Here is a 27,589-nt window from a genome sequence, read left to right as displayed (position 1 = left end):
CAGCTTCCGACAAAACATGTGGATCGGCGGCTTTTCCGCTGATCCAGGTGTTTTCCGACAAGTCGGAATTCCTGATTTGTCGGAAAATCTGAGGGGACATCGAATAGGTCGGAACCCTTTCCGACCTAAAAAGTCGGAAACTGCCATCTTTCCGACAAGATGGCAGTTTCCGACCAGAATTGAATACACCCCATAGTGTGTATCCAGCTTTATAAGTGGAACTGATACAGTGGATCCATGGCCACAGATTATGGAGTGGGCAGACATCGATGTCATTATTTAACGTCACCAAACTATTGTTCAAATCAGTAGATAAATAATGGCTGTAGTGAAAATAGATTAAGAACATAGTTTGTATATTTGAACCAAAAGTCAAACTACAAAATAAAAAAATTGTAACTCACTTAAAACAACCAAAAATATAAAATAAAAAACTTCCTCATGTACAAGGAAATTTGAGAAGAAAAAAACAAAACAAAACCACAAGTAAAGAGAAGTGATACTTTAAAATTATGGATGAGGCTGAATGATGTCCATGCTTTGGTCCTAAGACCCAGGGGTTGATTTACTAAACTTCTCAAACAAACAAGAGGAGGTGTTGATTATAGCACCCAATCAGATTGTGTCTATCGTTTTCTAGAAAGCAAAAGAGAAATGATATCTAGAATTTGATTGCAACACCACCGCTTTTAATTTATAGAAGCTTTAGCAAATCTAACCAAGACATATGGGGGAAAGGAGCCTTCTTGTAGCAAGCAAGATACTGTACTTAGAAATAAAGTGTGATTAGTATAAGCCCATTCCAGAACATTAAAAACTGAAGTTATGCTAAATGATAAATTCATGTTTGAGAATTTCACAGACAAGCTGTGTTTTAGCTTTAATAACAAAAACATAAATCATGTGTCCAGTCGCATCCTTTATTAGATTAGAAAAACACTTTTTAAACATACAAAAGACATTCACATATTGTCTCCGGTCAAGGAATGTAGGTAAGGTATAAAATGATGTGCTTGCACTGCGGCATGGAGTTCTGGTTAATGAGGAGTCCCATTTCTCCTTTCCCATAAGGAACTCTGTATGCATAAAATGCATGAGGACACAGCCTACAAAAAGAACAGTCTACAGAAAAACAATATGTTGAGATAACCAGTAACACCATTAGGTATCATATGTACTAATATATGTACGATTGTCATATTATTCCAGGATAAAAAAACAAAGTCACATTACATTTGGTGGCATCTTTCAGTTGATATATAATCAGTTTGCCATAGATACACTAAACATTTTATCTAGTGCAAACTATACTTAACATCTAAGAAGGTACCATCAAGTATTACAGTATCATCATTACATCAGTATGTAACAGTTCTACTCGCTCTACTCACACAGACTGGCCCACCACTTTACTGATGAGCTCTGCCAGCAGGAACAGGGAGAAACACAATTAAGTAAATGTAACAAATAAGACTTTATTCTATATTGTGTATATAGGAGACCATGCATAGGGTGAAATGTAATCGGTTGTGACAATCAGAAAGTGAGAGATTTTGGTAAAAATCTCCTGTTTTTTTTAAAGTGGCAATCATTTACATGGCAAAATCAACCTGGTTTTGCCATGTAAATGTATGCCACTTTAAAAAACCAGGAGAATTTTACCAAAATCTCTCACTTTCTGATTCTCACACCCTATCACCTTTGCCCCATAGTCTCCTTGAAGTAGGCATGAGAAATATTTGAACCTGAATTTTTCCATAATACACAAAGAGGTATGTTATTTGGTCATAAGCAAGATATAAAATAGACAGAACTACTAGATTTAAAAAAAAAAAAAAAAAAAGAGTAACCAGTTTACACCTCTCCAGAAAGATATCTGCAGAACATTTTCTGATTACTTCCCACCCTGCAGGACTGGCTTGAGTGTGTCACATTAGGGAACAGGAAAATCTAGCTTCACCAATTTCAGCACCCCAGGAACACAAAAAAACACATTGCATACTGTAGCTGCACGAGACACAAAAAAGTTGTTTTGTGGGTTCTCCAACAAAACATTTTTCGAGGTTAGAGAATTCACTAGTTTGTGAGCACTCATGAAGGAGGTATGGCTAATAGTATCTCCCCTGAGTGTTATAAAGCAATAGTAAAATCATAAAGCACACCTCTGTAGATATGGCTGAATTACATACCATTACAACATCCAGACACTTTTTAAATCTTTTTTTCAATTTTACCTAAAAAAAAAAAGAACAGTTTAAAAAAAATTTTGAAAAAAAAAAAATAGAAAATGTTCAAGTCCACTTATTTTGGAGTTTTGGCGGAGTTATTAAAAGGCCAATAAAGGCAGTTTGGTCATATAATCGGTGCGTGACATACTGTGTTGAAGCCCACACAACGCAAGTGATTTAGAAGTCCTGTTCATGATGGTAGCTGTACTGTTGCTGATCTTCTTCCTCATTCTGATTGGGCAGATTGTTAGGATTGCCCTTTGGACAATATTTGGGATCATAGATTTGCCGGCCCAACCCAAAGATCTGGCCACTTTGATTGGCTCCTCGGTTGGATCCCATCTGAAGTGACATTGAAGAAGCGTCACACTTCTCTGTGTCCATCTTTGTATCATAGATGTGGCGGCGTGTACCAGGAGCAGTCATTCCCACCTGAAACAACATATAGTACGTAACATACATACCATTATTTACAATTAAGGAATTAATCTGGCTCTTTTTTTATCAGCAAGTTTTGATACCCTTGTAAAATCAAGTTACTTTAGAACATACATAGGAAAGAAAACTGTTCTCCAGACATCTCCCGCATTACAAGATTTAGGGGAGAATTCGATGTACCGTTGCTAATTGATTCCCTGAGGGCTATCCAATTACTCAATTAAATAAAATCTCCTATATAATAGCCCAGATCTGTGACTCTGTGACTGTGTGTATAACGCTGGGCGTGGCTAGGAGCTCTCATTGGGTTAGCAGCAGGTCTATCACACCCAGTCCACTGCTGATTGGACGAGAAACGTCCTCCCACGCAGGTTACATCCAATCGGAGACTCTGCCCTTTGGCTGCTATGTGTTCCCAGAGCAGGATTAACAATGGGGCTGATGGAACTGCAGCTCCAGGACCACACCCCAATATAGGCCCACTTAATACCCTCCAACATTTTACATATAAAAATCGGTACACATTCGAAGAGGTGGCCCCTTTTCCTGTACTTTCAATTGAAGTTTGGAGTGCCAAAAATCGGTACAGACCATAAAAAAAAAGGTACTGTAGCTGCAAAAAAGGTACAGCTGGAGGGTATGCCACTGCATCTGCAGCAAGTCTCTGGTGCCAGAGCATTCTGGCGCTAAGGGCTGCTGGGAGCTGTTTATTGAGTGCATCTTCTTCCCCGTAATGTGGCGCGTTGGGACACCGACACTAATAACAGTGACTAGCTGCTTGGCTGCTGTGCGAGTCTCCGGGAGAGCCACTGCCAAAGGGAGGACAGTGGCTTAGCTGCTTCCAGGAGAAGTATTACCTGCCCCTCCCCAACTCGCAGTACCTCCGGGTCCCATCTGCGGCACCCCCACAGTCCCCCCTCCACCACCCGCGGTGGCTTCGGACACCCTCCCCCACCCGCAGCACCACCGCCCCAGCCCCTACAACCGCTCCTCCCCCACCCACGGTAGCTCCGGACCCCCTCCCCCACCCGCGGCACCCCCGCAACCGCAACATCGGGATAAGAAGATAGCCCCCAGCAATCCTAGTGGTAAAGTACTAATAGGATACCGATCTTTATAGTTAAATATTTCCTCAGTTTACAGAGTGTAACTATGCTTATAAAAAAGAAAGCAATTTGATATGCTGTACATAATTGTGATCTGTAATGTTTTGATTTCTTCTGGCTAAAGAAGTCAACTGCACTGAGCTGTACCAATATACACCAATTAGCCATAACATTAAAACCACCTAATATTTAGCCATTTCAAAGACTAAAATAGAAAAATGACAGAAGCTGCTTGGTTGCTATTGGCAACTTCTCTTTATCTCTCTCCAAGGCTTGACACATCTCCCCTTGAGAGATATTATTCTTTGTATCAGTGTAGGATGACTGAGTGCAGGAAACAGAGATGCAACAATGGCCCTCATTCCGAGTTGTTCGATCGCTAGCTGCTTTTAGCAGCATTGCAAACGCTAGGCTGCCGCCCTCTGGGAGTGTATCTTAGCAGAATAGCGAACAAAAGATTGGCAGAACTGCTACTAAATAATTCCTTGCAGTTTCTGAGTAGCTCCAGACCTACCCCTAGATTGCGATCACCTCAGTCCGTTTAGTTCCTGGTTTGACGTCACAAACACGCCCTTTGTTCGGCCAGCTACTCCCCCGTTTCTCCAGCCACTCCTGCGTTTTTACCTGGCACGCCTGCGTTTTTTAGCACTCCCCCTGAAAACGGCCAGTTTCCGCCCAAAAACAACCACTTTCTGTCAATCACACTACGATCACTCGAGCGTGGAAAAAACGGCGCTCGAGCTTGTGTAAATCTACTAAGTTTTGTGTTAAAATACTTAGCACATGCGCGCTGCGTACCATGCGCATTTTCCACCTAATCGCTCCGTTGCAAAAAACGGCAACGAGTGAACAACTCGGAATGACCACCAGTATGCTGTGTGATCTGTGCTGCTTATGTTTACAGAAAAGGATGTATAACACACTCAAGAGATTCAGCGCTATAGTACACACTGTTGTACACACTTACCTGCCTTTACAGTAATGGGTAATCTCATACTCCCAAAGTCTATTGCTATTGTGGTCATAAACTTTACATGTAACAGTTAAAATGAGCCAATATAATAACTATAATAAATCAGAGGAAAGATTCTGCCAATACAGGAGCACAACTTGGACTATGGTGTTACATGAAATAGGTATTCACAGAGAAATTGTCTGCACTGCTGCAAACATACTTCATTGATTATATGATAGGAAACCCTATAACAATCTGTAATACACCACAATGTGAAGTACCACAGTATGTCTGACATTGTGCATCATGCTACAATGCAGGTATATGTTATTATACAACTGACATAACGCAGCTCCCAGCAGCTGCTCAAGAGCACACGAGCAGGTCACATGACCAGTCAGGTGATGAGAGCAGTGACAGTTGGGAAAAAGAGGTGATTGGGGAGAGCTGAGCTGAGGTAATCTTGAGAGGAGAGCTATGGCATCAGGAGTGTGCTGAGGTGGCGTGAGGGTGACGGAAAAAATGGAGGCAGACCTTCCTCCCACAAGGGTGGTCAGTGAGGTGGCTCTATCCCCATGCAAGGCAAGTGTGGGGGTGCAGATGTAATAAGAGTGACCACAGTAGCAGCTTCCGTAGCAGCAGTGAGAGGAGCATTATCTGGAGCCCTAGCAGTTGGTAATGCCTCAAAGTGGACCAGGCCTCCCCAATTAAGGCAAGAGGTGGGCAGCAGTAACAAAAGGACAGCTCATGGGAGCAGATTGTCCGGAAAGAGACCAAGTATCCCTAACTGACAGCATGGAGCCCTAACACAGATACCTGGAGAGGTATAACTACAATTTACCTTAGCACCGCATAGTAGGAGCCATCACAGCTCAACAGGCACTGGCTATACAGGGAGGCAAAACAGCACCTGTATCATTCTGCATGTCACGCTACCCAGCTATAGCCCTACATATAGAACCCCCCTCAGGGGTGGGTGTATTTGCCTAGAACGGAGTTTTAGCATTCAAGTCTGCAGTATTCTGTGCTAAGTGAACACTGGGGCTTCCTTTCAGAGCAGGCATTGCTGTCAGATATCCTACTACAAAATGACTCTTAACAGCCAATGCAGCTCTGTGAAGCCCTTCTTTACACTAATGCTCCTGCATACTTGATTGACGTTACAGAAAGTTAGTGGAGAAAAGCTGCACTCGAGGTAAATAGAGAGACGAGGAGTACCATAAAAGGATATTCTGCATTATTTACTTCCCTCGAGGGATTTACAGTAGACAGTATTCCCCACAGATTAACAGATTCCCGATTACTGTAAACCCTCACATCCTCAGGGAATTATAAAGAAAAGTCAGCAAGAGACTAGTTGGAATTAATGTACTAATTTGTAACCTTGCTAGGAAACGTCACTTGAGAGAGGAGTAGCAGCAACCTAGAGAAAGTGTCTCTTTTGTGTTGGTCACAAGCAGCAACAATTGAAATGGGAAATTTGCTCGGTAACATTTGCCTAATGCCATGAATCCCTATTGGAGATACAGTAGGGCACCTAACCTAACGTGCACCATCTATAAACTACTCAGCTGAACTTTGTGGTTTGAACTCATTTGGGGATATTGATGGTACAGAGTAGTGTAAGAGTGACTAAAGGTATTGCACTATTGCAGTGATTTCCAAACTTTTTTGAATCACGGCGCCCTAGAATATCAGAATTTTTTTCACGGCACCCCTAGGCCAAACATTTCTTACTGAGAAATTTAGAAATAAATATTACATTAAGTAGATCGCGTTTATATGTCATCCTTAGGGTCAGTTGTGTGGTGAGGGACAAGATTTGCTTCTGTTTGGCCACATATTTTATGACTGGCAGCCACCAGCACTGGTTTTGCCTATTATATTGACCATGAATAATTTGAATTGGTCCTGGACCACCAACCCAGGGCACCCCTGCAAGTGTCCCGATGCACCCCAGGAAGCCATGGCACACAGTTTGGGAACCTCTGCTCTATTGTTTGCATGCGTAGTAGTAATGGTTACAACTTGTTTTAGACAAGCTCTATTAACAATTAGTATTGTATTAATATAATACCGTTGTCGAATTCTGTTATTCAATGCAAACTGAAGTATTTACAGTGAAAAATAATATTTGTGTAATTGCTGGTACACTTGTCTGGAGGTATTACAGTTGAACCATTTGGATCCAGGTACTTGCAGAAAAAACAACTCCGGGCGCTACCACTTCCAGAACAATTAAATAAATGTATTGTTTTCTTTTGTGAAATGTATTGCCATTGCTTAAGATTGTATCAGTATCTGTGCATTACAAATCAGCCATGACAATGAAGTACTCTGCAAGGGCTCACTGCAAACCTAATAACAAACCGCAGAGCGGTGCTAGCAACAAGTCTCCTATAGCACATAAGGCTATCATGGCTGCAGTGTAGTATAGTATGTTTAGTACTCTTTACCTGGCTGGCTCCTTTGTTGGTGCCCATCTGAAGGCTGATAGTGGAATGGTCCATGGGAGGCAAGATATTGTGCTTTGGGTCATACAGATGCCTTCTTGTTCCATACGCGGTCATACCAGACTGGCTGGCACACTTATTTGTACCCATCTGCATAAGAAGGATATGAATTTATTTACATACGCCAATTACATCTGTTCAGTAAATATTCTGGAGTTACCCACCGCACCTCTTGCCTATACCCACCCCCAGCGGATCCTAACTCTTTGCAATTGTGGTCCATATTTCAGATGCAGAATTAGGCCACAGATTTAGCGCTAAAGCTGGGAACACATTAGACTTGTGTACCTAGTGGACAGCAGATACAACAGAATGTTATATCATGTGGTCCGTACACACTGCACGATCTGGTTAACGGCCACACAATATACTTTGCCCTGCCGTCAGCCACATCTTCAGATTGAGCAACATGTAGGGCTGACATGAAGGTGCGATTGACGACGCTGCGCGAGCGCACATAGGGGGTCATTCCGAGTTGATCGTAGCTGTGCTTCTTTCCTGACATGCAGGGGGACGCCAAGCACAGGGCTAGCCCGCCCCGCATGTCAGTCCGGCCCCCCCTCGCAGAAGTGCAAAGGCATCACACAGCGGCGATGCCTTTGCACTGCAAGAGTAGCTCCCGGCCAGCGCAGCTTTAGCGTGCTGGTTGGGAGCTACTCATCACTCCCCGGCCTGCAGCGACTGCGTGTGACGTCACACAACCACTGCGGCCCACTCCCCGTTCGGTCCGGCCACGGCTGCGTTGGCCGGACCAAACCCATGAAACGGCGGCCAAACGCTGCCGTTCCGCCCCCTCCCGCCCAGTGATCGCCTCTGCCTGTCAATCAGGCAGAGGCGATCGTGTCCCTGCTACGGCCTTCGGCCGTCTGGCATGCGCAGGCGCACTAAGGCGCCGGCGCATGCGCAGTAGGGACCCGTTCGCTCTGCTGCGTTAAAACGCAGCGCGCGAACGGGTCAGAATGACCCCCCATAGTGCGAACACACTGGACGATTTGTCGTTCCGATCCGTAGGAGTCAGGCAAATCGTTCAAAATAGTGTGTGCCTGGCTTAACTCTATTTACAGATTCATGATTCAGAGTTATTATAGCCACTACAGAATCATGAACTCAACAGTGCAGAAAAAATTTATCTCCAGGAAAGTGTCACGCTTTTGATAATGGGTGCCAGGGTGATGCTTCCAAATTAAATTAGACTTTATGTAAACAATATAAAATAGATAGGCACTTCCGGACTTTGCACTGCTCACTAGCTGATGAGCGGTGCAAAGTCCGGGAGCTGAGACGCTGTTTTATGTGAGAACTGCAGCCAGTTCGGTGCGGGGCAAGCCGCCTGCTGGGATTTGGAGACAGCGGCGATTCCGTTACACACTGGTGCTTTTAAACCCTGATGTAAGTGAGCATATGTTGTTTGCAGTAAAAGCAATTGATATTTTATCTCACTGAGTGCGCCCGCATTTATTGCAATATAAAATAGATATTTGTTAAGTATTGAAGTTACAGTAGGCAGGGCTGGATTAACAATAGGACAGATAAGACTACATCCCCAAAACCCCACATAAAAATAGGCCCATCTTCATGACCATTATTAACCATAAAGTCTTAAGCTGGGTACACAATGGCCTATATATCAGCTGTTTGATCAAATGGGCGATATATCGCGAGCCTGTCAGCGGGTGTGTACCCTCGATATGTCATTCACAAACATATCATGTCTACTGTGCAGCACAGCTGATGGCTGATATATCTTCAGATCTATCGGCGGTCCGCCAACTGCCCATACACTTGCTGCGGTGGGCTGATGTGACAGCTCGGTGGGCAAATTCAAATGCCCACTCCGCTGGGTTTCCTGATCGACGCATCGAATGGCCGATCGGTAAGTGTATATACTTACCTGGATCAGCCGTTCAGTCGGCATGATGGTGGGATCATCGACGTGGCAGTCAGGTGTGTACCCAGCCTTAGAAACTGCGGAGTGCAAATCTCAAAACCACTGCTAACCTTACCTGTAGTCCAATGACACACTGTCCCGCTTTCTTTGTGTTTTCATCAAAGTTTCTTTCTTGCTTCTCTGAGTATTTCACCCCAATATCCACATCACTTTGCAGACCTTTAGTTTTTGCCTAAACATCAAATAATGACCAAAGAATAAAAAGACAGAAAAAAACACCTTACTCCACTACTGTTAGGGCACACAAAATACTACCTTAGGGCAATTCCATTCAAATGTGGACATATGGACCGGTTCAGAGATGGACGCAGCCACGCGTCTGTACACAGTGGCCGCGTGCATCTGGTCTGGCACAATCACTGGCCACAGTGTGCGGCCCTTCTCCTTGCGGCGCGCCGCAAGATGATCGAAAGTGACGGGCGTTTGGGGGAGTGGTATTGCAGGGGTGCGACAGCCGAAATGGGGGCACGTTGCAAGCATTTCGGGACAGCAGCATGACATCACATGCGGCAGCTACGATAGAAAAAATGGTGGCAGACCACCTACCAGAGCAGCCAGGGGTCAACTTCTAACAGATGCGCCTGCAATTAAATTGCGGAAACATCGTGAAGTGGCGCTACCCACATTCTGTGCGGCCTCCAGCACGTGAGGAGATGGACACAGATCTTGCTGCAGGAAGCAAGATCTGCATCCGTCTCTGAATAACACCCACAGAGCCTACAACATAAAAGTCAATGCAGGTGCATTATGTTGCCATTATTAATCAGTTGAAGTGTTCTATTTTGCTAATAGAGAAAAATTATTTTGATTTGTGATTGTGTACTTCCCATTAGGGCTCTTTAAACTATCAGCGTTCACTGTTATGGACAGGCTTCCATTCATTTACATATAAAGATTCGGTTCGGTTTTGACTCCATTCTTCACGCTAAGTTCGGGTCTGAACATGAAGCAAAATGTCATCTTTCAGGGATATCTTTGATTTTTAGAGGCGGTTCCAAACACACAGATCCGAACCGGGCGGAAGAACCAACTCAAAACTGAACCGCACATCTCTAATATAATGAACATTTATATAGGATTAAATTATCACATAATATCTCAATATAAGGGTTAATATAATGGACACGGATATGGTTCATTTGGTTTGACTGCAAAAGGTCGACCAGCACAAGGTCGCCATGAATAAAGTCGACACAAGCAAAAGGTAGACATGAAAATGGTCGACATGAGTTTTTTAAAGGTTTTGTGGGGTGTTAATATGTAATTGTTAGCACATGGACCCCCTAATTAGTGTACTGCGTCCCCTCGCATTGCTCATGGGGCAAGGTTCCTCGCTCTGCTACCAATGCGCTCAGCACAAGTTACTGTTCCCAGTCATAATCCACGTGGATGTTAAAGTATGAAAAAAAGTTATGTCAACCTTTTGACCATTACATAATGTATGTTGACCAATAATGATCGTCCTAAAGACCGGATACCAATGGAAATAAGGCAATTTAACAGCCATAAATAATTCTCTCTCCATGACATGGTTTTATAATAAAGTTTTACCATGTTCATTACCAACTTGGTGATTCCATTACCACAGCATGGGGATATCATTACTTTATTACAAAATGTGCCCAGGTTACACAAATTGTCATACTTTTACCAAATTTATATAGATGTATCCCCAGGATGACCCCATTTTACCATAAAATTGTGAAAAATAAGAATTTACTCACCGGTAATTCTATTTCTCATAGTCCGTAGTGGATGCTGGGGACTCCGTAAGGACCATGGGGATTAGCGGCTCCGCAGGAGACTGGGCACAACTACAAAGAAAGCTTTTAGACTACTGGTGTGCACTGGCTCCTCCCACTAAGACCCTCCTCCAGACCTCAGTTAGGATACTGTGCCCGGAAGAGCTGACACAATTAGGAAGGATATTGAATCCCGGGTAAGACTCACACCAGCCACACCAATCACACCGTATAACTCGTGATACAATACCCAGTTAACAGCATGATAACAACTGAGCCTCTCAACAGATAGCTCAACAATAACCCTTTAGTTAAGCAATAACTATATACAAGTATTGCAGACAATTCGCACTTGGGATGGGCGCCCAGCATCCACTACGGACTATGAGAAATAGAATTACCGGTGAGTAAATTCTTATTTTCTCTAACATCCTAAGTGGATGCTGGGGACTCCGTAAGGACCATGGGGATTATACCAAAGCTCCCAAACAGGCGGGAGAGTGCGGATGACTCTGCAGCACCGAATGAGAGAACGCAAAGTTGAAGAGCAGAGACCCCTCGGGCCGCCGCCCAAGAAGAGCCCACTTTCCTTGTGGAATGGGCTTTTACCGATTTAGGATGCGGCAGTCCAGCCGCAGAATGTGCAAGCTGAATCGTACTACAGATCCAGCGAGCAATAGTCTGCTTAGAAGCAGGTGCACCCAACTTGTTGGGCGCATACAGGATAAAAAGCGAGTCAGTCTTCCTGACTCCAGCTGTCCTGGAAACATAAATTTTTAGGGCCCTGACTTCATCCAACAACTTGGAAGCTTCCAAGTCATTCGTAGCCGCAGGCACCACGATAGGTTGGTTCAGATGAAAAGCTGATACCACTTTGGGGAGAAACTGGGGACGAGTCCTCAATTCTGCCCTATCCATATGGAAAATCAGATAAGGGCTTTTACATGACAAAGCCGCCAATTCTGAAACCCGCCTGGCCGAAGCCAAGGCCAACAACATGACCACTTTCCACGTGAGATATTTTAAATCCACGGTTTTCAGTGGCTCAAACCAATGTGACTTTAGGAAATCCAACACCACGTTGAGATCCCAAGGTGCCACTGGAGGCACAAAAGGGGGCTGAATATGCAGCACTCCCTTAACAAAAGTCTGAACTTCAGGTAGTGAAGCCAATTCTCTCTGGAAGAAAATTGATAGAGCCGAAATCTGGACCTTAATGGAACCCAATTTAAGGCCCATAGTCACCACTGACTGTAGGAAGTGCAGGAACCGGCCCAGCTGAAATTCTTCCGTTGGGGCCTTCCTGGCCTCACACCACGCAACATATTTTCGCCATATGCGGTGATAATGGTTCGCGGTTACTTCTTTCCTAGCTTTTATCAGCGTAGGAATGACTTCCTCCGGAATGCCCTTTTCCTTCAGGATCCGGTGTTCAACCGCCATGCCGTCAAACGCAGCCGCGGTAAGTCTTGGAACAGACAGGGCCCCTGCTGCAGCAGGTCCTGTCTGAGCGGTAGAGGCCATGGGTCCTCTGACATCATTTCTTGAAGTTCCGGATACCACGCTCTTCTTGGCCAATCCGGTACAATGAGTATAGTTCTTACTCCTCTTCTCCTTATTATCCTCAGTACCTTTGGTATGAGAGGAAGAGGAGGGAACACATAAACCGATCGGTACACCCACGGTGTTACCAGAGCGTCCACAGCTATCGCCTGCGGGTCTCTTGACCTGGCGCAATATTTTTCTAGCTTTTTGTTTAGGCGGGACGCCATCATGTCCACCTGTGGTTTTTCCCACCGGTTTACAATCATTTGAAAGACTTCTGGATGAAGTCCCCACTCTCCCGGGTGGAGGTCGTGCCTGCTGAGGAAGTCTGCTTCCCAGTTGTCCACTCCCGGAATGAACACTGCTGACAGTGCTAACACGTGATTTTCCGCCCATCGGAGAATCCTTGTGGCTTCTGCCATCGCCGTCCTGCTTCTCGTGCCGCCCTGTCGATTTACATGGGCGACTGCCGTGATGTTGTCTGACTGGATCAGTACCGGCTGGTTTTGAAGCAGGGGTTTTGCCTGACTTAGGGCATTGTAAATGGCCCTTAGTTCCAGAATATTTATGTGCAGGGAAGTCTCCTGACTTGACCATAGTCCTTGGAAGTTTCTTCCCTGTGTGACTGCTCCCCAGCCTCGAAGGCTGGCATCCGTGGTCACCAGGACCCAGTCCTGTATGCCGAATCTGCGGCCCTCTTGAAGATGAGCACTCTGCAGCCACCACAGCAGAGACACCCTTGTCCTTGGAGACAGGGTTATCAGACGATGCATCTGAAGATGCGATCCGGACCACTTGTCCAACAGGTCCCACTGAAAGGTTCTTGCATGAAACCTGCCGAATGAAATCGCTTCGTAGGAAGCTACCATTTTTCCCAGGATCCGCGTGCAGTGATGCACCGACACCTGTTTTGGTTTTAGGAGGCCTCTGACTAGAGATGACAGCTCCTTGGCCTTCTCCTCCGGGAGAAACACTTTTCTCTGTTCTGTGTCCAGAACCATCCCTAGGAACAGCAGGCGTGTCGTAGGGACCAGCTGTGACTTTGGAATGTTTAGAATCCAGCCGTGCTGTTGCAGCACTTCCCGAGATAGTGCTACCCCTACCAATAACTGTTCTCTGGACCTCGCCTTTATCAGGAGATCGTCCAAGTACGGGATAAATAAAACTCCCTTCCTTCGAAGGAGTATCATCATTTCCACCATTACCTTGGTAAAGACCCTCGGAGCCGTGGAGAGACCGAACGGCAACGTCTGGAATTGGTAATGACAATCTTGTACCACAAACCTGAGGTACTCCTGGTGAGGATGGTAAATGGGGACATGTAGGTAAGCATCCTTGATGTCCAGCAATACCATGTAATCTCCCTCGTCCAGGCTCGCAATAACCGCCCTGAGCGATTCCATCTTGAACTTGAATTTTTTGATATATGTGTTCAAGGATTTCAAATTTAAAATGGGTCTCACCGAACCGTCCGGTTTCGGTACCACAAACATTGTGGAATAGTAACCCCTTCCTTGTTGAAGTAGGGGCACCTTTACTATCACTTGTTGTGAATACAGCTTTTGAATTGCCTGTAACACTGCCTCCCTGCCTGAGGGAGTGGTTGGCAAGGCAGATTTGAGGAAACGGCGGGGGGGGAAGACGTCTCGAATTCCAGTTTGTACCCCTGAGATACTATTTGAAGGATCCAGGGATCCACCCGTGAGTGAGCCCACTGCTTGCTGAAATGCTTGAGACGGGCCCCCACCGTACCTGGCTCTGCCTGTGGAGCCCCAGCGTCATGCTTTGGACTTTGAGGAAGCGGGGGAGGACTTTTGCTCCTGGGAACTGGCTGTATGCTGCAGCTTTTTCCCTCTACCTCTGCCTCTGGGCAGAAAGGACGCGCCTTTAACCCGCTTGCCCCTATTGGGCCGAAAGGACTGTACCTGATAATACGGTGCTTTCTTTGGTTGTGAGGGAACATGGGGCAAAAATGTAGACTTCCCAGCTGTTGCTGTGGAAACGAGGTCCGAGAGACCATCCCCGAACAATTCCTCACCCTTATAAGGCAGAACTTCCATGTGTCGTTTGGAATCTGCATCACCTGTCCACTGCCGAGTCCATAACCCTCTCCTGGCAGAAATGGACATTGCACTAATTTTGGATGCCAGCCGGCAAATATCCCTCTGTGCATCCCTCATGTATAAAAGTGCGTCTTTTATATGCTCTACGTTCAGCAAAATAGTGTCCCTGTCTAGGGTAGCTATATTTTCTGACAGGGAATCTGACCACGCAGCAGCAGCGCTGCACATCCAGGCTGAAGCTATAGCCGGTCACACCTGTGTGTGTATATATAGATTTCAGGATAGCCTCCTGCTTTCTATCCGCAGATTCCTTCAGGGCGGCCGTATCCGGAGACGGTAGTGCCACCTTCTTCGACAAGCGTGTGAGCGCTTTATCCACCCTAGAGGATGTTTCCCAGCGTGACCTATCCTCTGGCGGGAAAGGGTACGCCATTAGTAACCTCTTAGAAATTACCATCTTTTTATCAGGGGAAGCCCACGCTTCTTCACACACTTCATTTAACTCTTCAGATGGAGGAAAAGCTACTGGTAGTTTTTTCTCTCCAAACATTATACCCTTTTTTGTGGTACCGGGGGTAACATCAGAAATGTGCAACACATTTTTCATTGCCTCAATCATGTAACGTGTGGCCCTACTGGAAGTTACATTAGTCTCATCGTCGTCGACACTGGAGTCAGTATCCGTGTCGACATCTGTGTCAACCATCTGAGGTAGCGGGCGTTTCAGAGCCCCTGATGGTTTTTGAGACGCCTGGGCAGGCACAGGCTGAGAAGCCGGCTGTCCCACATTAGGTATGTCGTCAAACCTTTTATGTAAGGAGTCGAAACTATCACGTAATTCCTTCCACAGCACCATCCACTCAGGTGTCGACCCCGCAGGGGGTGACATCACATTTACAGGCATCTGCTCCGCCTCCACATAAGCCTCCTCATCAAACATGTCGACACAGCCGTACCGACACACCGCAAACACACAGGGAATGCTCTGACAGAGGACAGGACCCCACAAAGCCCTTTGGGGAGACAGAGAGAGAGTATGCCAGCACACACCAGAGCGCTATATAACACTGGGATCCCACTATCAATGAGTGTTTTCCCTATAGCTGCTTTTTTTTATATATATTACATATATATATATATATATATATATATATCTATACTGCGCCTAAATTTAGTGCCCCCCCTTTCTTTTTTACCCTTCTGTAGTTTCTCAGACTGCAGGGGAGAGCCAGGGAGCTTCCTTCCAGCGGAACTGTGAGGGAAAAATGGCGCCAGTGTGCTGAGGGAGAAGCCCCGCCCCCTTTTCGGCTGACTTTCTCCCGCTTTTTCTGTGATACTGGCAGGGGTAATTTTACATCTATATAGCCTCTGGGACTATATATGATGTATATTTTGCCAGCCAAGGTGTTATCTATTGCCCTCAGGGCGCCCCCCCCCCAGCGCCCTGCACCCATCAGTGACCGAAGTATGAGGTGTACATGAGGAGCAATGGCGCACAGCTGCAGTGCTGTGCGCTACCTTGGTGAAGACTGAAGTCTTCTGCCGCCGATTTTCCGGACCTTCTTCGTGCTTCTGGCTCTGTAAGGGGGACGGCGGCGCGGCTCCGGGAACGAACACCAAGGTCGGGTCCTGCGGTTGATCCCTCTGGAGCTAATGGTGTCCAGTAGCCTAAGAAGCCCAAACTACCACCTGTTAGGTAGGTTCGCTTCTTCTCCCCTTAGTCCCTCGCTGCAGTGAGTCTGTTGCCAGCAGATCTCACTGAAAATAAAAAACCTAAATATACTTTCTTTCTAGGTGCTCAGGAGAGCCCCTAGTGTGCATCCAGCTCGGCCGGGCACAAGAATCTAACTGAGGTCTGGAGGAGGGTCTTAGTGGGAGGAGCCAGTGCACACCAGTAGTCTAAAAGCTTTCTTTGTAGTTGTGCCCAGTCTCCTGCGGAGCCGCTAATCCCCATGATCCTTACAGAGTCCCCAGCATCCACTTAGGACGTTAGAGAAATCTAGATTTAATTCTGGAAGTCGAATGACTCAATAGTAACATGTCTCATGAATGGTGATTTTGTTACAGTCTTTGAAAGGCCAATTTATCAAGGATAACTTACACAAGATAGCACTTAAGCTATTTTGGCAGTATTTACTATGGGGTTTATTATGGGCTGTTGGGTTATGATCACTGTAAAAAAGTGATTCTGTCCTGGTGGAAGTGCCCTTTAAGAACAAGGTTTCTTTAATCAGCAAGTGAAAAATTCCAGGTGTAAAGAAATACAATTATAATTATATAACAGGATTTACCAACTAAAAATAACCATCATAAAGAAAAGGCAACAAAAATATTTAAGTGAACCTATCTGCTACACATAATAGAAACAGTCATCTTGTGCAATAATAATAATAATAATAATTTTATTTATATAGCGCTCTTTCTCCAATAGGACTCAAAGCGCTTAACAGATACATAGCATAATATAGTACAGAAAATAATGAAGTACATTTTCATAAAATACAGAAGCATGAAGATACTAAAAGGACACTATGGAAATGCTTTAGTAAACAGAAAAGTTTTGAGTCTGCTTTTGAAGGATTCTATAGTTGTTGCCTCTCGCACTGTGCAGGGAAGTGAGTTCCATAGAGTCGGAGCCACATGACTAAAAGCTCGACCACCAGATGAATTACGGTAGATTCTAGGTACTGCTAAAAGTCCTTCATCTACAGATCGCAGTAATCGAGTGGGGCAGTATGGGGTCAGAAGCTGTTTCAGGCACCTTGGGCCTTGGTCATGTAATGCTTTGAAACTCAGTAAGCCAATCTTGAAGATGATTCGCCATCTTACAGATAGCCAGTGAAGGGAGTAGAGGATGGGTGTTATGTGGCTAGAACGGGGCTGGTTGGTTAATAGCCTGGCAGCTGTGTTTTGCACCAGCTGTAAGCGTTGCAATTCTTTTGCTGGTAGACCAAGGTAGAGGGCATTACAGTAGTCTAAACGAGATGATACAAAAGCATGTATGACTTTTGGCATGTCATCTGAGGGAATTAAGTGCTTGATTCTAGCTATGTTCCTCAGGTGAAAGAATGAGGATTTGATTGTGGCTGATATCTGATGTTTAAGTGAACCAATGACAATACAAATGTAGAAATACTTTACATGAACATATCCAATACACTGCTATAAGTTACCCCATTGTGCCTGTGTTCATGGTCAGTGAGAAAGTGAAGCTCACATCAGATTGGCGGTTTAGCAACAAAAAATGCAGCGCTCTCTTCTCAGTTTCTTTCCAATGACTACATACAGATTATGTGCATATTAAACTACTAAGCACACAAATAATAAAGTGAACCAACTCACCATGCCAGCCAGCGCCAGCAGAGACACCTGAACTTGGGTCATATTTCCATTTTCGAAAAGGTCATTAGCTTCAAACAGGTCCACAGATTTCATCCCATAAAGATTCATAGCTTTAATGAAGTTTGAGAGGTTTTCAAGCTAGATATTTAGGGGAGATAAGTCACTCTGTAATTATATTGCATTAATTACAATAATACTGTGCATACTAATCTAACCCAGCATCTATTAAACACATTGGGCAGTGTGCCAATCTATCACAGGCATGCTAGATATAGTACACAGCCCCCCACTCTGATGGGACACCTTTACTTTGGTTAAAGGGTGGTACATGTGTTCCCCTAACATACTACCTCAGATACCTCATTCACGCACCTACCTTACTATTTCCGAACACTGCATGCAAAAGAAGCTCACAAAACTCTTTTTTCAGGCGCTAATATATGGAAACACTCTTTATTATGAATAGAAAGTTTATGTTTAATAATCTTATCCTGCAATAATGATGAGCAGCAATTAAGTCCAGCAGTGTCTGTGTGCACACAGCTAAAATAAGTAAGGCTCTTAATGCCTATACTAAAAACAATCCAATTTACCAGTGACTTTATGCGCTTATAAAAATTCAGGTGTATAAATGACTGAACACACACTACTTCAATAGATTACTAGAACTTTATATCATATAAAAATGTATTTCACACATACAAAGACAATTCATTACATTTAATGTTAATTAATGAACGGCATCCAATGTTATACATAATAATTGTTGGTCACGTGACTGTTATTGTGTCTTCTATAGACACCATAAAAAATATATAAACTATCCTCATTTATAATGTCCCAACAAGAGGATTAAAACTTTGTAACATACGTGGACTCCAAAGTGCTACAATGTAGTTTGTAGTATCAGAATTAGCAAAAGTCTCCACTTGTCGTGGGCTCACCTGCCTCCACTCTCTGCCACACTGAATGTCCACTCCTAAGTGCTCCTTTCCAGAAGCTGCAGGTATGCTGTGGAAAAAAGAAAAGATATACATGTATATGGAAAACACAAACAAATTGTTTGTGTTTTCCATATACATGTATATCTTTTCTTTTTTCCTTTCCTTTTTTTGTTTTTTCATACATAATAATATTTATATGGATATGCATTCTATATGACTATTTCCTTGACAGAAGAAAATGCATATTTAGAGTGAATAAAAAAATTGTATTGATATTTGATACTGTGGTGAACGGCACCCAATGTGTTAATGAATGCATCCAGTGCTTTTAGATTAATACACCTGTGTATAGGTTTTTGACCAATGATGAGACCAGTCCAATTGGAAATAAGGGGCTATAAGGATTTTTTGCAACCACATGGGAATCACTCTATGAGGAAGCACCCGAGGGTGCAAAACGCGTTAGAGATTGCACCCCTAAATTCCAGGAAGGACGCACTATCAGCTATAATTGCCTGCCTACACCCGGATCACTGCTTTCATTTGTCCGGTCACCACGGCACCTATTGTGACACCAAATGCTAGAGGCGCCCACCGTGAATGAGACATCAGGACCGGAGGCAAACAGCAGGTGTGTAAAGGCTGGCCGCGGTCCTGACACGAAGGTGAGCTCCGGTGGCTGGTGCACACCACCGAGAGACGCACCCACCGCAGCAGCAGCAGAATAGGACTCCCGTTATTGCCCATTTACAAGTCCATTCCTCTGCTAGAAGGTGTTTCATCACCAATCGCTCCACAGCATACCTGCAGCTTCTGGAAAGGAGCACTTAGGAGTGGACATTCAGTGTGGCAGAGAGTGGAGGCAGGTGAGCCCACGACAAGTGGAGACTTTTGCTAATTCTGATACTACAAACTACATTGTAGCACTTTGGAGTCCACGTATGTTACAAAGTTTTAATCCTCTTGTTGGGACATTATAAATGAGGATAGATTATATATTTTTTATGGTGTCTATAGAAGACACAATAACAGTCACGTGACCAACAATTTTTATGTATAGCATTGGATGCCGTTCATTAACATTAAATGTAATGAATTGTCTTTGTATGTATGAAATACATTTTTATATGATATAAAGTTCTAGTAATCTATTGAAGTAGTGTGTGTTCAGTCATTTTATACACCTGAATTTTTATAAGCGCATAAAGTCACTGGTAAAATGCAAAAGAAGCTGCCTATGGTGCTCGGGATCCGGTCTGAAGATCGACAGTGTCTAGGTCGACAATGTTTAGGTCGACCACTATAGGTCGACAGTCACTAGGTCGACATGGATGGAAGGTCGACAGGGTTTCTAGGTCGACATGTGCTAGGTCGACAGGTCTAAAGGTCGACATGAGTTTTTCACATTTTTTTTCTTTTTTTGAATTTTTTCATACTTAACGATCCACGTGGACTACGATTGGAGCGGTAAAGTGTGCCGAGCGAAGCAAAGGCACCATGCCAGAAGCATGGCGAGCCATGCGAGGGTACGCGGTGCACTAATTTGGGATCCCGGTCACTCTACGAAGAAAACGACACAAAAAAAAAATCCTCATGTCGACCTTTAGACCTGTCGACCTAGCACATGTCGACCTAGAAACCCTGTCGACCTTCCATCCATGTCGACCTAGTGACTGTCGACCTATAGTGGTCGACCTAAACATTGTCGACCTAGACACTGTCGATTTGATGAACCACACCCATGGTGCTCAAAGGAGGCTTGAAGCCCCATACACAACAGTGCACAGATGCATGACCAGAATAAATAAACCCACCAAAGCAGTTAACTAGGTGGACAGTGCAGTGTGCAACATTCTCTCCCCCGCCAACCCCCCACCCTGCCTGGGAAACCTGGGAAAGGGGTTCGAGGAGAAAAAGGGAGATGGGAGGAGATGAGGAGGACAGGAAGACAGGGTGGGCTGAAGGGTACAGATGAGAGACAGGACAACAGCAAGATGTGATTTGGGGGGCCAAAATACTAGTTCCTCATATACTCCTTTTAATGGGGTTAAACCTTTAAGTTACTCAGCTCAGACACATTTAGGGGTATATTTACTAAAGTGCAGGTTTATAGAAGTGGAGATGTTGCCCATAGCAACCAATCTGATTCTAACTATTATCTTCTAGAAAGTGCTAGAAAAATAAGTAGAATCTGATTGGTTGCTATGGCCAACATCTCCATTTCAAGAAATCCGCACTTTAGAAAATATACCCCTAACAGTCTGTAATAATATATTACCACACATCCTTCCAATATAAACAAGATGGTTTATGTTTCATGAAACATCTGCTCCTATATATCACCTCTGCCTCCCCATCTAACACCTTGCCCACACTCACCCAGAAGCCACTCCAGACCCCTCATTCTCTATAATGTAAAACTTTCTTACCTGATGCCAGTTTTGCTTGGAGACATTAATTTTTTTTATGGAGTTTGGCCTTAGCTTGTTCATGAGTCTGTGGGGTGAGAAATATTTGGAAAAACAACCATCAAGAACAGATTTCACCACTAAAGGGACCCATACACTTATCTGACCGCATGTCTGAGGCGATCGCGGGCGATCACGCCGGCAGCCTCCCGGGGAGCAGGATCACCCAAGATACATCAGATGCTGTCCTTTTGCATATGATATATCCTGGGCGATCCCAGCCATGCCTCCGGGTCGGACCTAATTGAATGTGCAGCACATTCAATCTGGAGGATCCAATCCGATGCTCACGGGAACGTGCATCGGATCGGACTGGAGACACCTCAAAACTGCCCGATTTCACCCAATATATTGGGCCGAATGCCCGAATTGGGCTGGAATCGGGCATAATCGCTCTAGTGTATTGGGCCCTTTACTTGCATGTCTGATATACAGTACTGTGCAAAAGTTTTAGGCAGGTGTGGAAAAAAATGTTGCAAAGTAAGAATACTTTCAAAAATAGAAGTGTTAATAGTTAATTTTTAACAATTAACAGAATGCAAAACAGAAGAGAAATCTAAATCAAATCAATATTTGGTGTGACCACCCTTTGCCTTCAAAACAGCATCAATTCTTTTTGATTTTTGAAGGAACTTAACAGGGTTGTTCCAAACATCTTGGAGAACCAACCACAGATCTTCTGTGAATGTAGGCTTGCAAATCCTTTTGTCTCTTCATGTAATCATAGACAGACTCGATGATGTTCAGATCAGGGCTCTGTGGGGGCCATGTCATCACTTCCAGGACTCCTTGTTCTTCTTTACGCTGAAGATACTTTTTAATGACATTGGCTGTATGTTTGGGGTCGTTCTCCTACTGCATATTAAATTTGGAGCCAATCAGACGCCTCCCTGATGTTACTGCATGATGGATAAGTACCTGCCTGTATTTCTCAGCATTGAAGTACAAAGAAATGGACAACGCTGAGGACCGTAGATGCATCAGATGACACATCATGCTTACTTCCCTTCAAAATCAGAAAATGTCCAGCAGTGCCATTAGCTCAGAACTGGCAGTAACCAGTGGGACCCAGGTACACCCATCTACTGTTCGGAGAAGTCTGTCCAGAAGTGGTCTTCATGGAAGAATTGTGGCCAAAAGATGTGGAACCAAGGCCAATCGACTCAACTATGTACGAAAACATAGGAAGTTGGGTGCAGAAAAATAGCAGCAGGTGCTCTGGACTGATGAGTCAAAATATGAAATATCTGACTGTAACAGAATGCAGTTTGTTCGCCCAAGAACTGGAGAGCGGTACAATAATGAGTGTATGCAGGCAACAGTGAAGCATGGTGGAGGTTCCTTGCAAGTTTGTGAAATGAAGTTGGGGATTAATAGTGTCCTCATTGCTAAGAAATACAGGCAGGTACTTATCCATCATTCAATACCATCAGGGAGGCAACCGATTGTCTCCAAATTTAATCTGCAGCAGGACAATAACCCCAAACATACAATGACATTAACTATCTTCAGTGTAAAGAAGAACAAGGAGTCCTGGAAGTGATAATATGGCCCCCACATCATTGAATCTGTCTGGGATTACATGAAGAGATAGAAGGATTTAAGAAATCCTACATTCATAGAAGATAAGTGGTTAGTTATCCAAGATGTTTGAAACAACCTCCCTGCAGAGCTCCTTCAAAAACTGTGTGCAAGTGTACCTAGAAGAATTGATACTGTTTTGAAGGCAAATGGTGGTCACACCAAATATTGATTTAATTTAGATTTCTCTTCTGTTCACTCACTTTATTTTTATCAATTGGCAAAATGCAAACTATTATCACTTCTACTTTTGAAAGCATTCTCACACCTGCCTAAAACTTTAGCACAATATTGTATAATATATAAGACTTATACCCCCTACACATTAGGCGACCCGCCGTCGAGCAGCCCGTCGGCCGATACGACAGACGGGCGACCCGGCGGCGGGGGGGGGGGGGGGCGGGGTGAGGTGACGGGGGGAGTGAAGTTTCTTCACTCCCCCAGTCACCAGGCTCCATACCAGTGCATGCTAATATGGACGAGATTGTCCATATTGGCCTGCATGCATAAGCGACATGGCACCAACGATGAACGAGCGCGGGGCCGCGCAACGTTCATCGTTGGTGCCTACACACTGAACGATATGAACGAGTTATATCTTCAAGTGTGCAGGGCCCATTAAGCTTCTTCAAAAATGAGTAGGCATGCTATAGGGAAAAGGTGAAGAAACTGTTCTTGCCTCATTAAATGCAGAATTGCTTTCAGCCCCTTCCTATTTCTTGTGGTCTACCTCTTAAGTTGAAATAAACATGAACATTGGGATGGTTATGAAAGATTTATATGGGTAACTATGTCAAGAAAAAATTGACATAATCTACATGTTATTTCTATGTTCGTAAAGGCTGCATTTAGAACCACTCGAGAAAAAACATCACATCATCCTCTCTTACACAGGTGCAGATAGCAAGGGGAAGGAAATTCTCTGTTCTACCAGACTTTTTAATTGAGAGGTATAAGTTATTAATATTCACTATGGGCTTCCGAGTACAACAAAGGTACTGTTATGTCCAAGCCATTCTATTACCATGGAAGAGCAAGTCAGAATGTAATCTATGCATAAAAAGGTATATTTTCTTATCTCGTCCATTATACTTACTCGCACAAGATGACACCATCTTTTAACCCTTTCTGGAAATCTGGGCCAATGGTCATTCCAGTTACTTCCTCAATCCAGACTTGAAGCTCTGCTTCTTTTTGGGGATCATATTTTTGAGCCAACTAGAAAACAAGGAAAGGAACATATTATAAACAGATATTAGGATTCTAAGTCAAAGTCCAGGATATAACAGTAAACATTTGATTTGACAGCCCCTTCTGTACATAAATTAATTGAATCTTCAGTGGACATTTCTCTACAAAGAAAAACACAACTTCATATACAATACATATATTATTCATAGAGGAAGTCAGATTAATAAGAAGTGTATGTTGAAACCCAACTGTACAGAACGTAAAACAAAACCCCCGCCCCCAATTATGAAACTGCTTATCCATATCTTTCAGATTGGGATGAGTAACACATCTCAACTTTCTCTGCAGGGCAATGTGTCAGACTTGTACAGGGTGTGCAATGTGTCAGACTTGTACAGGGTGTGTAACTGTGTCATGTCTCCTCATTCATCACAAGACAGTCTTATTTTCCAATCCCAGACCAATTATAAAACCAGTCACTTCAGTTTATCAGTGCGGACATGCCAAATAGTATAAAGAGAAAGTGATCCGGCGAGCAAGAAAATTGCTATTATACCTATATATGATTATACCTATATATGTTCAGATAATGAGATGTTTGCAGGAAAAATTGTATGGGAAGACGACAGTCACATGTGGTCAATGTATGACGTTATTTACATTATTTAACCATCTGTTCATTTCACTGACATTGCAAAAAAAAAAACATAGACCTATTTTTGTTATCAATGAGTGTATATTGCTAAATATTTTTAGATCAGAGGTGTGTTGGCTGAAACGTATTTAATAAATGTGGCTATGATTTAGCCAGGGCCATTTTCCCTATTAAAAAATAAAACAATCATTAACCATTTGTGCGTTTAGCTACTTAGCAATAAAGTACTTTTGTTAGAACATTTGTAAGAGGCCGACCTTACTTTTTGTAAATTCCTCCCTGTATTGTGTGGGGCTAGCCTAACAAAATAAGACTAATGGGGAGTATCAGGCAAATGAAGAGGACACTCCCCAAAGTCACAAATGAACTGTCATTGCATTTACACAAATAGCAGCGTCCAATTATGAAATTCAAGTGCATTTGGAAATAGCTTGCATGGGCAATTATGGTAGAACATGTCAGTACCAGTGTTGGGCAACAGATGTCATTCAATATGTCATTTATGGATTCTCTTGCCAGACTGTATAGAATAGCAGCCTTTTCTTTTTACATAAGGATCATTACAATGAAAACTTGTGCTCCTGGTTTGCCATGTTTTACAGGAATCTTGATTAACATAAGTACATGCTCCTAAATGTTAAACAGTCAGTTGTGTGAAGTGACACACCTGCTTTTGTTTGTATACAAACCATAACAGTCCTTGAGCAGGTGAAAAGTAGGGAGAAATCTCTATTGTACAGGTAACAATATCAGGACTTTGGTCAGAGCCCCTGGGACACCCCCTCCCTAATGATAAATAAGACAATTAGGAGGGAATTAAATTGTTCAAAATGCAGGTTAGCTGTGTAAAGTGACTTCTCCCCCGCCCCCAAAAGAGACAGTTAAGGCTCAAAAAAACCGGTACGTTTTGGTTATGGTGCCCAAAAGCCCTACCCTTGGCAGATTTCTGTGCACCTCAGGAGCTAGCGGCACAAACAATTTCATAGCTACCGTCACTTTAAACGTAAGATGCGGCTGCAATAAAACAGCTGAATCCCCCCCAATGTTGTGTACACACCTGAATGATGGATCAGCTGGCTGCCTGGTGGCCCAAATAATCCAATGATCTAGTAAGTGTTCTGCACAAATGATACGTGCACTCACACCTACCAATTCACTGACCTACATGCATGGCCACAGGAACCGGTAGCGACGTCACTGTCGGCAGTTCCTGCGGCTGGCATATAGGTTGGTTGGTAGCCAATACACACAGGCAGGTGTAAAGATATATCTGCAAGATAGATTGGCATCTTTTGTGCTGCCCAGCTGACGTGATGTGTCACAGACATATTGGGCATATATTCGTCAGGTTGTATGAACAATATTTGCACAGCGTGTATCCAGCCTTAGATGTTTTTCATTAGTATAATACGGGCAATAATTATATATCATTTTGGGTTGATATTCTGCATAAAGCAGAATAATGTATTAAATTATGTGGTGCCGGTGTTTTTCTGCTAGCAGCTGGGAGTTATGAGTGTTTTACTAAAAATCTGCATTTTAACCAAATACTTTGCTTATGGCCACTAATATTACCAGCCAGAATGACCGCATTGTCACAGGCATAAGACTTTTACAATGGAGTGTGATCAGCGGGAGCGCTAAGTCAGGAAGAGCATACTGTGGCTAACGGAATTCAGCCCTTTGGCGCAAATTAAAATAAAGAATTTAAAATGACATCACATTCAGGATCCAGAAGTGTCACATGCAGCACTACACATCATAGCCAAAAGCAGCATCATTATGAAGGTGAGAGGATTAGGATCCAACAGAGACACTAGAGGGGGGTGTTAAACAGATTGATAACATGATTTTGTTTTGATGACTTCTGTGGATGAGGAGGACAATGCTGCAGTCACACAACATATAGTGCAGTACACCTATCACTGTGCAGCCACAGGATATGGAGCGAATAAAGAAACCACAAAGTTACATTCAAGTAAAGAAGAAGTGATGGGAAAGGGGCGAGCCTGGACTTTTCACACACAAGAATAATAAAGTATATACGGAACTTTGTGTCATGGATACACACACTCCGTACCGAGAGACTGCTGTGAGAGCGATATGGGAGAACCTACAGATGTGTAAGTTATGAAGGAGACAGTCTGTACAGAAGTTATCTGAGCTCCGCGACCCACAGCCCAGCCCCGTCAATGTCTTACCCTGTTTCTAACTTCTGCAGACAAACCATAGGACGGACCCTTGTTAAACTGGGTACTCATGCTGGCGGCGGCGGCGGCTGCTGCTGCTGCGGAGGTCTCTTCTCTCCCCGGTCTGTCTGGCTGTCTGCCCCTCTGTCTCTCTGTCTGTCTGAGTCAGTTTCCTCTGCTTGAGTCAGTGTCTGCGGCCGGGCCCCGCCCACTGGCACCCCATTGGTTTACAATAAAAATCCCCATATATGGGCAAAGGGCTCCGAATTCCTCAGGATGGGTATTTCCTGCCAATCCCAAAATCCGAGTAAATTCCCTCAAAGCATCCGGCGTGAGAGCATCAATAGGAGCAGCAGCCGCAGGTACACTGCCTGCCTGTGTATACATCATACATGTACAGTACATGGGGTCCGCCCAGTGTGCAGGGTATGGACCGCTGAGAGATGATGCGCTTGTGTCAGTAGCGAGGCTCTGTAGGTGTTTATAATGTTCATATATCGGCTTTCTTCAGTGTAGTTACAATAGAAATGAGCACAGAGTTAGAAAATAAAATAATGATGGGTTTTTGCGGTGACCACTGGACTGGTTTGAATATGCAGAGTCCACTTTTTCAGCAATAATATATGAGATTAAGGTTTAAAATACTGTAAATTATAATTATACTTTTCTCCAATAGGACTC

The 27,589-nt window shown here is 44.0% G+C and overlaps 1 protein-coding gene across 1 annotated transcript; it reads right to left on the bottom strand.

Moving 5' to 3' along the window:
- Positions 1 to 906: 906 nt before the first annotated feature.
- Positions 907 to 27,104, bottom strand: CNN2 (calponin 2). Its single transcript, XM_063914364.1, has 7 exons — positions 26,921 to 27,104; positions 23,970 to 24,091; positions 21,254 to 21,320; positions 17,881 to 18,018; positions 9,244 to 9,360; positions 7,184 to 7,330; positions 907 to 2,660 (listed from the first exon to the last, which is right to left on the bottom strand). The coding sequence occupies exons 1-7, from the start codon at positions 26,978 to 26,980 to the stop codon at positions 2,406 to 2,408; spliced, it is 906 nt and encodes a 301-aa protein (XP_063770434.1). The 5' UTR covers positions 26,981 to 27,104; the 3' UTR covers positions 907 to 2,405.
- Positions 27,105 to 27,589: the final 485 nt, after the last annotated feature.

Source organism: Pseudophryne corroboree, chromosome 1 (assembly GCF_028390025.1).
Source record: "Pseudophryne corroboree isolate aPseCor3 chromosome 1, aPseCor3.hap2, whole genome shotgun sequence".
Lineage (NCBI taxonomy): Eukaryota > Metazoa > Chordata > Amphibia > Anura > Myobatrachidae > Pseudophryne > Pseudophryne corroboree.
This window is presented reverse-complemented; position numbering and strand designations above follow the sequence as displayed.

Coding starts and splice junctions, on each gene's coding strand:
- CNN2 (XM_063914364.1), bottom strand. CDS start 26,980: ATGAGTACCCAGTTTAACAAGGGTCCGTCCTATGGTTTGTCTGCAGAA. Junction 21,321..23,969: donor GATGGTGTCATCTTGTGCGA/GTAAGTATAATG, acceptor CTCACCCCACAG/ACTCATGAACAAGCTAAGGC. Junction 18,019..21,253: donor CCAAGCAAAACTGGCATCAG/GTAAGAAAGTTT, acceptor CTAAATATCTAG/CTTGAAAACCTCTCAAACTT.